At 38.1% G+C, this 13204-nt stretch overlaps 1 protein-coding gene and 1 pseudogene across 1 annotated transcript; both read left to right on the top strand.

Moving 5' to 3' along the window:
- The first annotated feature begins 743 nt into the window (after window positions 1–743).
- On the top strand, window positions 744–9308 carry LOC127627774 (torsin-1A-like). Its single transcript, XM_052104315.1, has 5 exons — window positions 744–1153; window positions 3349–3614; window positions 4407–4582; window positions 7937–8064; window positions 8244–9308. Exons 1-5 carry the CDS (start codon window positions 955–957, stop codon window positions 8489–8491), a joined length of 1017 nt encoding a protein of 338 aa, XP_051960275.1. The 5' UTR covers window positions 744–954; the 3' UTR covers window positions 8492–9308.
- Window positions 9309–11289: 1981 nt separating this feature from the next.
- On the top strand, window positions 11290–11972 carry LOC127627343 (torsin-1A-like; annotated as a pseudogene).
- Window positions 11973–13204: the final 1232 nt, after the last annotated feature.

Below are 13204 nucleotides of genomic sequence, written 5' to 3'. Positions count from 1 at the left end.
CGTGATTATATCTGATAGTTATTCAGCTTTAGAAAGCATGAAATCTGGGAAATCTATAAGAAATGATATAATTCATAAAATATGTATGGTTTTACATAAGTTAAATGTAAAGGATTTAAAAATTAGGTTTCTTTGGGTACCTGCACATGTTGGAGTGAAAGGGAATGAGGAGGTTGATAAACTTGCAAAACAAACACTAAAACATAATAGAATATTACAAGTTCCATATAGCAAAACTGAAGCTAAAATATTAATTAAAGCATATGCAAGATCAAAATGGCAGGAGTATTGGGTGGATCAGGATAAAGGGAGACATTTATATAATATACAACCAGAAGTGGGTATAGGAAGGATAGAGTGTAGGAGTAGAAGAGAGGAAAGTATAATTACACAGTTAAGAATAGGACACACAGGGCTCAATTCTTCATTGAAATTAATAGGGAAACATCCAACAGGGAAATGCCAACATTGTACTCATTCAGAAACTGTGAGCATATTTTATTTCAGTGCACAAAATACAGTCAAGAAAGAAACCAGCTTTTTCAGTCTCTCAGAATGATCAATCAGAATAATTTCACAATGCAAGGTTTATTAGGGAAAACATCTAGTAACATTTATCACTTTGTTATTAAGTATCTGAGAGACATAGACTTAGACAAAAGGATTTAATTTTTTTTAATTTTTTTTTTTTTTTTAGCTAAGTTCCAATATCTCTTGATTCACACTCCAGCCCAGTCGGTGGCGGTAATGCACCGTTAAGTTGGTTTGCCAACCGCCATAAAAAACAAAAGAAGAAGAAGAAGCTTGATGACGTCACAGCGTCTGTTTGAACTGAAAGGCCTCTCTTCGGTTTACGGAAGTCGCTTCGATATCACGCCGCTAAACCTAGCCCCAGCTTCTATTTAGATTAGCTGGCCTCTGTCGCCGTTGTTAAGACCGGTGTCAGACTGCAGAATGCGGTTAAGATGTTGGCTGGTGTTTGCTGTGTGTGTTGTGTGGAGTTTCACGATAACGGCGGCGATTGAACCGATCAGCACAAGCATTGCTGTCGGTATGGCGGCCGCAATCACCGGCTTTCTGGCCAGTTATCAGAACGTGCTGTATTACTTTCAGGAGTGCTGCAGACCTGAGTGGATTTCATACAATAAAACAGGTTTGTAAGGGGGTGTTTTATCTTAATTTGGTCTTCTAGGACGCAATTATGTGAGTGTTTAAGGTTTCGGTTTTGCTTTGTTCGAGATGTCATATGGCCACGTGATAAATTCACATTTAACGTTACCAAAATGAATTACATTCACATTTGTCATAATTTAAATGAATTTAAGTCCATGGTGATGCATATATTTGTAAACCATAGACTACAGGAGCATATATAATTTGGTAAAATTAGCCAACATCTAGTTTTACTTTTTTAATCAGCATGCAAATGTAATGCATACATATATTCTGGTGTTATTTTGACATTTACAGTATTACTGCTGTAAATCTAGTATTTATTTATTTATTTATTTATATATGGTACCATATAATTAGTAAAAAATGTGTGTAAAATAAATTTAGTGTTATGAAAACGTTTTTGTTAAAGTTGCTCACACATTTATTTCAAAAGTTTGACTCCTTAAATTAATAGTCATTTTGAAACATATGTATAAAATCATGACCACTTGCATGTCCTTGTGGTGGTGTAGTGACTTGACTCAATCCGGGTGGTTGAGGACGAATTTCAGTTGCCTCTGCGTCAGATGTCAATCAGTGCAACTTATCACATGGCTTTTTGAGCGCGTTACAATGGGGACATAGTGCGTGTGGAGGCTTCACACTATTCTCCGCGGCATCCACTCGCAGCGTACCCCACCGAGAGCGAGAAACACATTATAGCGTCCACGATGAGGTTACCCCATGTGACTCTACCCTCCCTAGCAACTGGGCCAATTTGGTTGCTTAGGAGACCTGGCTGGAGTCACTCAGCACGCCCTGGATTCGAACTCACGCTACCCCCAAAATGCTTTTTTGTTTTAAGAAAAGGGGGACGAGTCAAAAGTATTTTGTGGTAATCAACATCATGCCAGAAATGTAAGGCAATACGAGTGTGGGGGGTTTTGGCATAGTAGATTTTAGCTAGTAATCATATGGTTGTAGTTTCAAATCTTTCACAATAAAATTGTATTCTGTGAGGTTGTGCCAGGACTGATCCAATGTGCCCTTGAGCAAGACACTCAGCCTCAGGTTACTCCAAGCCTTTGTCAAATTCATGGTGTCTTTTTCAATGGTAACATTGTGAGTCTAGGAAATAAATTACACTGCTTCTGGTGCAGTGGCGGCTGCTGGTCTTTCAAAGAGGGGAAGCTCATTTTCGGCCTACATTATAAACTTATTTACCCTATTTTTTGCACTAAATCAATCTTAGGTGTTGATCTGCCCTGCTGTTTAATTCGAATTTTTTCCTCGTAAGGAAGACTTTCAAATGGCTTCGCCAAAATCAGGTCGACAATATTAGCACCGTCTGCCATCGTGCGCAGTTTCACCCGTACTGACGCTAGCCTAGCCTACTGTATGAATGAATGAATGAATGAACGAACCAACGAGCGAACGCTCTAAAACAAAAATATATTAAACTTGGTAAAACTGAAACAAGGAATGTGGTGTATAACTGTGTGAAATGTATTATGCAAATTGACTAGCAATTTCAGCTAAACAAATATAAAGAAATAGGTTGCAGCAGTTTGTCTTGCGACTACACTTGAGAAATCCGTGATGGGACTGAGCGTGAAATAGCTTCAGTGACTTCTTATAGTACAGATTAGCTGTCAATCAAAAGGAGATGCAGTCTTTCGACAGATCCTCCAATCATCACGCGAAGCCCGGCGTCCGGGCCAGCCCACTCCTCATTCACCCCCAGAGGCGCTGAGCGTCCGTGGGCGGGACATAATCGCAGCATTTATCCAATGACCGTCTATTTTCGGAGCACTGAAAAAAACTGTTCAGAGCAGCCCCATTGAAGTCAATGGATGCTCGGCTTCAACAGGGAAATGCACTGACGCTACGGGAATGTATGAGAAGTAAATCGAGTCAGCCGACCTGCTATATGTAATGTAGCTGATTCTGAACGAACTCGTCTTCGAGATGAACGTGTTCTAACGCATTTTTAGTCAATAAATTGTTTCCACAATAGTACATATTTGACCATTATTTTTTTGACATTATAGGGGAAGCTGAGCTTCCCTTGCAGTCTTAAAGAAATCCCCACTGTTCTGGTGATAAATAAGATCCTCTTTGTTCCTGTTTGGTTTGGTACATTACAGAATGCAGTGCATATATGACCATTTAAATCTGTTCTCTCATCCACAGGACTGAAGCATGACCTTGACACAAAGCTGTTCGGGCAGCATGTCGCTGCGCAGGTCATCCTGAAAGCCGTCACTGGTTTCATGAGCCGTGAAAACCCCAAGAAACCGCTGGTTTTGTCCCTCCATGGCTGGACAGGGACGGGGAAGAACTATGTCAGCCAGCTCATAGCTGAAAACATTTACCAGAAAGGCATGTCGAGCAGTTTCATTCATCTGTTTACAGCCACAGCACACTTTCCTCATGAGAAGCACATAGATTTGTACAAGGTAAGTTTTTTTTTTTGTTTGTTTGTTTTTGCACACAAACTCTCATAATGAACATTACAATGACATATTTCGTTGCACCACAAAAAAAACCTTAAAAATACAGTATTTTGGGGCCTGAGTAGCTCAGCAAGTATTGACACTGACTACCATCCCTAGAGTTGAGAGTTTGAATCCAGGGCGTGCTGAGTGTCTCCTAAGCAACCAAATTGGCCCGGTTGCTAGGGAGGGTAGAGTCACATGGGGTAACCACCTCGTGGTCGCTATAATGTGGTTCTCGCTCTCGGTGGGGCGCGTGGCGAGTTGTGCGTGGATACCGCGGAGAATAGCGTGAAGCCTCCACACAAGCTACGTCTCCACGGTAAGGTGCTCAACATGCCACGTGATAAGATGCACGGATTGACTGTCTCAGACGCGGAGGTAACTGAGATTCGTCCTCCGCCACCCGGATTGAGGCAAGTCACTACGCCACCACGAGGACCAAGTTGGGGAGACAAGGGGAGAAGAAAAACAAATACAGTATTTTGATGGTGTCATCAGATAGAAGTGTAAAAATGTCTCAATTTGAATGCTTTGAATTACAGAATATGTCAATTACTATTACTATCATGACACCCCAAAAAAGTTTACATCCAACATACAATGCTTGACCTATTTTTAGTTGTAACATTGTTGCAGAAAGTGCTGAAATAAACAAATGGAGCCTAATTTCATATTTCATGATGCATACTAAGAATCATAATCAAAGGTTGTGTCTGTGCATTATCATATATGTTTATAATTGTGTGTTTGTAGACACAGTTACAGGAGTGGATAAGGGGAAATGTTTCCAACTGTGCACGCTCTATGTTTATCTTTGATGAAATGGATAAAATGCATCCCGGGCTGATCGACAGTATAAAACCATACCTGGACTTTTATGACAATCTGAACGGAGTGTCGTACAGACAGGCCATCTTCATCTTCCTCAGGTCAGTGTCATCAAAATTGTATGGGAGAAAGAAGCTGTTTTTTGTGCCCTTTGACAAAAATGTCCTTTAAATGTACTCAGTACTTCATCATGTCACATTCATTCATTTTAGTCAGTTTTACTAAGAGGAAAGCAAACTACTCACCTTTTGGCTAAAGTCACTTTTTTAAGCTAATGTGCCCAATTTGTTTGGTAGAAGTTTCTAGATTTTATCTATTAAAATCACTTGAAATGGGTACTTGAAACTTAAAGCTTTAAATACAACAAACAAATCAACTAAAGATATATATATATATATATATATATATATATATATATATATGTGTGTGTGTGCTACTGACTTTCTCACCTCTCATCCCTTTGCATCCCTGAATTTTAGTCAACAAAAATAACATTTAATTTTAGGTGTCTTTAACTACTATTTACTCAAATTAAAGTATATATGATACAATGTACTTGTTGTGTAACTACATGTTCTGCTATATTCTCACAAGATTCACATTTGCTGCTATTGATGGTGAGGTACCAGGTAGGTTTTAGGGTAAGGGTTGGGTTAGTGTTTGAGGTAAAGTAAACGGTGTAACTACAGATATAATTAAATACAGGTATTTTAAATAGAAGTACAATGCAACAACACATATATACAGTACATAATAAGAACGTTGTAGCAAATGCTTGATTTCATAGTAGCTAAAGACACCTAATATATAGTGGATTCAGTAATAATGTGCAAAATTATAAAAACATGCATCATACTTTAACCAAATATTCAAAAAAAAAATATCTATATATAACAGTATTAAACAACATATTACTATGTTTAATGTGTAAGATAAAACAACATGAGAAACTGTCCTGAAGGCCTGAGATCCTGAAATAATAGCACATAATGAATATACTGAATTATTTGCTTCTATTTAGACGTTACTCTGTTGTGAATTCTTCTCATTTAGACACTTTAGGACAGGCCTATTCAACTCATGGCCCGCAAGCAAAATCCAGACGGTTTGAACATTTTCAGTGGCCTGCGTGAGGTTGTCAGTTTTCTTGGGGGCTGTTCACACCGAATGCGTTTTTTTTTTTTTTTTTTTTCTGTTCACACTTTTTCCCCCAATTGTTTTCCTGTGTAAACTTGCATTAGACAGACGTCACGTCACATATTGATGTTCTTACAGTGTCCCGTGCAGGAGTGCCCTGTTTTTTAGATGCTTTCAGAGGTTGTGCTACAGATAATACTTTTCCATAATTATGTCTTAATGGGAAGATTAAAGAACTAAAATCAAGGACGAGTTCAGAGAAACCAAAAATGTACATTTATTAATTTGGTCCTGAAAGCATGCGATTTAAGGCAAAATAACAAACTACGCTTTTATTGTTGAATAATGTTTTATTTTCTTATTATCTGATTTACTCTATTTGTTTATTTATTTAAAAAATTTTCAGAATATACTGCTGGAATATTTTTCAACATGATTATAAAATGAAAGATATAAACACACACGTTTTATTTATATAGTGAGCCAATATTATAGACCTGATATCTGATAGATTTTCATTAATTTTGATAATATTATGGCTTGGCCCGCAAGAAACAAAGATTTTTTTCTATGTGGCCCACTTGTCAATAAAGTTGAATAGCCATTGTTTAGGATATTGCTAGCATGTATTTAATAAACTGTGTATTTACTAGTTCAAGTTCAACAGACACACTTCAGTAAAATTCCCCCCTGGAGCTTAAAATGATTATAATCTTAGACTTCACAAGAAACAAAAAATCTGAAACGCACCCAAATGTCTTTCAACAACAACAACTCCTTTTCATTAGAGAAATATTTCCATCACATATCCCAATATATACAGATGGATCAAAATCTGAGGATCATGTATCATTTGCATTTGTGATCAACCATCCAAAAAAAGGAATTTCTATCCCCAATCACAGCTCAATCTTTACAGCAGAGGCAAACGCTATCGTCTTCGCACTGGACTTCATCAAGACTGTGCAACAGAGAAACTTTCTGATCATTTCAGATTCAAAATCATGTCTTCAAGCAATGTCATCTTTAAAAAATGATCACCCAATGCTTGTAAATATTCTAGGCAAACTGCTGGATTTGCAGGCCCAAAATGTCAGTATCTGTGTTTCTGTTGGGGACCTGGATACTGTGGAATCCCCGGAAATGAGCAAAAGAGGCTTTATCAGCGGATTTCCAAAAGTGTTCAATACCTCCCACTGACCTAAAACCCATAATAAATTCATACATTAAAAACAAATGGCAAACTGAGTGGGATCAATGCATCATGAACAAACTCCATGAAATCAGCTATTGTTAGCAAAAGAAGTTCCCCTGTTTTCAAATCGCTGCGATCAGATTGTCTACACCCGCTGTCGTATTGGTCACTCAGGTCGACACACAAGTTTTTAATATTAGGAGAAGATTCACCAACATCTGCCAGAATCCATTATCCCTGACACATGTTTTATTAGACTGTACTGCTCTTAACCCCGTGAGAAACCTTTCTTACTCAGTCAGCACTCAAATTTCTAACAAGGTCAAACCGAACAGAATTTTAGAGTTTTTAGGAAAAATTGATTTTAAAAACGTCTTATAGAATTCCTTACACATTTCTGGCCATGGAAATCGCCATAGAAGCTGGCATGCCTTTAAAAACAAACAAACTAATTCAAGTTCACCTGTTCATTGCTTCATTGTCTGGACAGATGTTAGTTGTGATATTACATGTAAGTTGTGAATATATCTGATTAATGTCACTGTAAAGTGATCAATGGAACGGAAGAGGCGAGAACCGGCTTGACGCTATAAATAATAGTTTAATATAAAACTTAAACAAAAGACAAACACACACATATGACGGACATGTCCGTAAACTATCTCTCTCTCTCTCTCTCCCGCACGATCCTCTGCAGTCGACCTTTATCCCTCTCGGGAGGCTTGATTAGCCTAATACGGGACCGGGTGTGTACGATCACGACCCCGCCCTCCGCCCTGCCACAGTCACATATGTAGGATGCGTTTGAGGTAATTAACCTTAGTTAAGTTAATTAAATAGAAGTTTAGCTTTTTCAGCTCACTCAGCTCAAGTGGGGAAATCAACAACTTATTAAAATTGTTTGGTAATTGTCATGATGCAACTTTCGTCTCGTTTTTCCATGTTATCGTTAATCGAAAAACTTGATTGCTTAAAACTTTAAATAATTTAGGCTTTTATGTTTGCATTTGTGTTTTGACTGTGCTTAAAGGTCACTATGTAGATAAATACATAGGATGCTGTTTGTTTTGCATGCTTGAATTGGCATTCATTTCATAGTACATTTTTGTGTTCATTTTTATAGCAATGCGGGGGGAGAGAATATCGTTGAGGTTGCTCTGGATTTCTGGAAAGCTGGAAGACAACGAGAGGAGATCAAGCTGAAGGATTTAGAGATGGCACTTGCACTGTCTGTCTTTAACAACAAGAATAGTACGTCTCCCCCCTCTCTTTCTCTCCATTCAGTACAGCATAGTAAAGCAATAAGCCACAAGATGCTAAATGTTACATTGATTTACTGTAATGCAGCAACACTTCAAATGTAGCTGATAAAGTATGTATCAAATGTAGTCCGATTTTACATCATTTTGTTGTTGTCTCTCTGTCTGTAGGTGGTTTCTGGCATACTAGTTTAATCGACAAGAACTTGGTGGATTTCTTCGTGCCGTTTCTTCCTCTGGAATACAAGCACGTCATTCAGTGCGGTTTGGCAGAGATGGGCACCAAAGGTCTCGTGCCAAAGCAGGAAGTGGTGGAACTGATGGCCCAGGACCTGAACTACTTCCCGAAAGAGGAACGTGTGTTTTCCATGCAGGGCTGCAAGATCATCTCCAGCAGACTGGACTTCTATATTAACTGAACGAGGGAGAAAAACAGAATTGATTGACTCTGTGCTTTTTTCCATGGAAACACGGACACCGAGTGTGTTGGGAAAACTGCTCTTCTAGTACAGTTCACACGCTATTGCGTTCCATGATGTCACAATCACTGATGAAAGCAAGGGGGCGATTTTTACCCAAACCAAGTGTTCTATTATAGAACTGTTTTATTAATTTCGCATCTTGCGGTTTAAGTCTTCGTTTTCAAGGATGCGTCCGGTAGAGTTTTTATTTTTTTAAAACTTTGCACATTGTGGCGCTGTGAAACACTGGATAATTTTATGTAATGTTGTCGCTCTTTATTAAGTATCATGAGTAAAACACTTTCACTTGCGTTCACTTGAAATGTCAGATAACAATTTATTTGCCTTTTGTTTGTTTTTTTTAAGAAAAAACAACATGAATTGATTGCTTAAGATGGTGATGATCGTCAGATTTCAATATCATTTTGAACTTTTCAACGAAAGCAGAATGTTCTGAAACATTTGGTCACCGTCAGGGTTTATATTTGCTTTTGTATATTTGATTTTAAGCTTTTAAGTTTGATCGGAGGTGCTATTAAGCAAATTAGTGCCCGTTTACATACAAGAAGAACATTTGAGTTGTGACTACAGTTGATGAGCATGTCAACATGCTACTTTTATATGTGTTGATAAGTAAGTCTTCATTAGTTGATCATCTTCTGCTTGGATCTTAATTGTGCATTTGAGATGTGAAGAAATCCAAGATTAAATGGCTCTAAAATATTCAAAGAATTCAATGTACATATTGATTTTGATAAAAGCTTTATGAGTTAAACATGGATTTATTTTGTCTCGCTGTGTTTTATTCTTATACTGGCCTGTAAGAGATGTGTTGATAATTTTTATTTTATTTTAAAAGTCTTCAAACTTTGAAATGTGGTTAATTTTGAAAAAACAACAACAACTTTAAAACGCTTCATATATGACAATCATTTGATGATCACTATCCCTTATAACAGGGCTTTTAAGGTCTTGAAAAGGAACAACAGTAATGCTTAAATTAATTGTTTCTATAATTATTTATCCTAATTAATTAGTTTTAATAAAGTCCTTTCGTCATTTACAGAGAGACCTGAACAAGAATGGTTTGTTCACATAAAAATGTTTTGAAAAACCTCCAAGTTTATTTCCTTTTTCTCACTAATTTCGTCACTTTACAGCCTTTTACATTTATTCATTTGGCAGACGCTTTTATCTAAAGCGACTTACAAAAGAGGAAAACGTAAGCGAATCATCTTAAGGAGACATTTGTATGAAAAGTGCCATATTACAACATTTCACTAGCAACAGAATAGTATACAAAACCGATTAAAGTGCAACAAGAATATATATATATATTTTTTTTAGCGCTCTTGGAAAAGATGTGTTTTAAGTCGTTCTTTGAAGACAGAGAGTGAGTCTGCTTCATGGATGGCGTTCCACCAGTGTGGTACGATGAAACGGAAAGTCCGGGAAAGTGTTTTGGTGCCTCTTTGTGTTGGTACAACAAGGCGAAGTTCCTTAGCCGACTGCAGGCTTCTGGTGGGTGTGTAGCTCTACAGAAATGATTTTAGGAATGCTGGAGCAGACCCAGTGACTGTTTTGCATGCCAGCATCAGAGCCTTGCATTTAATACGTGCATCAACCGGCAGCCAGTGGAGAGAGCAGACAGTGGTGTAACATGGTGCTCTCTTTGGTTTATTAAAGACCAGACGTGCTGCTGCATTCTGGATCACTCTTTTGTGTAGATGTTCCATTACTTTGATAAGTTGCTACTTTGTGTCAATGTTGTTTTTATTGTGATATCATTGATTTAAGATTTACCTGCCCTTAGACGTCATGCATAAGGTAAAACTGTATTTTTGTTTGTTTTTTCAAAACGTTTGGTGTTGATCAATCCTACAGTCTAAAGACATCTTCAGACTACAATGTCAGGTATAACAATGTAGTGCAGCATAAGAAATATTACAATATGACCAAAGATATGTTGGGGTCTGTGGAAAAACACTGATGAGCCAAAACATTATGACCACCTGCCTAATATGCTGTTGGTCCCCCACGTTCCGCCAATGCACAGACTCTAAAAGACCCCTAAAGGTGTCCTGTTGTATCTGCCACCAAGACATTAGCAGTCCTGTAAGTTTCGAGGTGGAGCTGCCGTGGATCAGACTTGTTGGTCCAGCACATCCCACAGATGCTCAATCGGATTGAGATCTGGATAATTTGGAGGCCAAGGAAACACCTTGAACTCTTCATCATGATTCTGAAAGAATTCCCCAAAAATGTGTGCAGTGTGGCAGGCACCACTGCCATCAGGGAATACCGTTGCCATGAAGGGGTGTACCTGGTCTGCAATTATGTTTAGGTAGGTGGCACGTGTCAAGTTGACATCCACATGAATGGGCGGACCCAGGGTTTCCCAGCAGAACATTTCTGTGACTTGTGCCACTGACCTTCTGTAAGTTCGGACCAGACGGGATTGCCCTCGTGCATCGATGGGCCTTTGATGCTCAACACGCTATTCCCAGTTTGGTGTTTGTCCTTCCTCGGACCACTGTCGGTAGGTACTCACCACTGGTGACCGGGAGCACCCCACAAGCCTTGCCGTTTCAGAGATGCTCCGACTCAGTCACAGTTCGGCCAATTTGGCCCTTGTCAAAGTCACTCAGGTCTTTACTCCGGCCCATTTCTCCAACATTCAACACGTTGACTACGAGAACTGATTGTTTGCTTGCCATCTAATCTACCCAGACCGTGACATGTGACCTTATTAGGAGATGATCAATGTCATTCGCTTCACCAGTGAGTGGTCATAATGTTTTGACTCATAAGTGCACTATTTTGTCCACTTAGTGTAAACAGTGTGTGTGTGTGTGTGTGTGTGTGTGTGTGTGTGTGTGTGTTTGAAAGATCAGTTACAAATGTGGATATGGGGAAATATGTCCAACTGTCCATGTTCTATGTTCATCTTTGATGAAATGGATAAAATCCCCCCTGGACTGATTAACAGTATACATCCATTCCAGGACTTTTATGATAACATGGATGGAGTGTCGTATAGATGTGCTATCTTCATCAGGTCAGTGTCATCCGGCATGTAATCATGCATATCAAGATTTGTGCGGTTTTAAGTCTTTGTGAATATGATGTCTATTACATGTCTGGAAATACTGCTTGTATTGTGCATTTCAGTATAGAGAGTTTTCTGTTCATATAGGTGGTTTCTGGCATACTAGTATACTAGTTTAAACGATAAGACCTTGGTGGATTTATTTGTGCCATTTCTTCCTCTGGAGTACATAGATATTGTTCAGTGTGGTTCACGAGGGGTCTCGGCCCAAACACAGAAATGTTGGAACTGATGGCCCGCGACCTGAACTACTTCCCTAAAGAGGAACATGTATTCGCCATTCAGGGGTGCAAGAACATCCACAACAGATTGGACTTGTATATTAACTGAACTAGAGGGAAAACAATATCAGAGTATCAAAAGAAGCGTGAACAAATGTGCTGTTAGAGAAAAACAGGGCAACTTGGTCATTCTACAATTGTGAAAACAATCTTTTTGATGAAACTTATCATACATTTAACCTGCTTTGTTAAATATTATGTCATTTGTCTTCTCTTAAAGGGACAGTTCAAGCCTCATTTACTCACCCTCCTGCCATCCCAGATGTGAATAACTTTCTTACTTCTGCAGAACACAAACAAAGGTTTTTAGAAGAATCTTTAAGCTCTGCAAGTCCATACAATGCAAGTTAATGGGAGTCCAAAATTTGAAGCTCCAAAAAGCACATAAATGCAGCATAAAAGTAATCCATATGACTCCAGTGGTTAAATCCATAACTTCTTATGCAATGTAAGTGTAGGTAAAATAAAGACATATATAAGTCATTTTTTTGTGATTCACATTCTTTGTGGATATCGCCACCTACTGGGCAGGGAGGACAATTCATAGAAAAAAAAGGACTTAAATATTGAACGGTTTCTCACCCACACCTATCATATCTCTTCTGAAGACACGGATTAAACCACTGGCCTCTTATGGAATACTTTTATGCTGCCTTTATGTGTTTTTTGAGCTTCAAATTTCTGGTCACCATTCACTTGCATTGTATGGACCTACAGAGCTGATACACACTAAACATCTCAGTCCTTTGTTTATATTTGATTATACCTCAAATGTTCTGTTTATAGTGTTATTTATTTATTTGCATTTTCATGTTAAATAAAAATCATTTTACGTTTTAATGTTGTTGCTAATCATTGACATATAGACTGTGATCCCCCATTTAAAGGGTTAAAATCCTTAAAATTAATTAATATTTGGTAGTTATGATCAGGACTGATGTTGTTTTACAAATGAACTAGTTGAAAGTGGCAATAACATTAAGATATAATATTTTTATACAATAAATCTCCACTATCACTTTCACTTCCACATTCTTCTTCTTTTGTTTTTGGCAATTCCATTCCTACTGTGCAGGGAGGAGAATTTAAAATAGTAAAAAAAGGACTTAAATATTGATCTGTTTCTTATCCACACCTTTCATATCACTTCTGAAGACATGGATTAAACCACTGGAGTCTTATGGATTACTTTTATGCTGCCTTTATGTGCTTTTTGGACCTTCAAAGTTCTGGCTTTTTTGGGTGAGCTATTCCTTTCATATTTCACTCTTCATATGCTGT

The sequence above is a fragment of the Xyrauchen texanus genome, chromosome 34 (genome assembly GCF_025860055.1).
Source record: "Xyrauchen texanus isolate HMW12.3.18 chromosome 34, RBS_HiC_50CHRs, whole genome shotgun sequence".
In the NCBI taxonomy this organism is placed as follows: domain Eukaryota; kingdom Metazoa; phylum Chordata; class Actinopteri; order Cypriniformes; family Catostomidae; genus Xyrauchen; species Xyrauchen texanus.
Note: the sequence above shows the minus strand (reverse complement) of the source record. Positions and strands in the feature narration are given on the sequence as shown.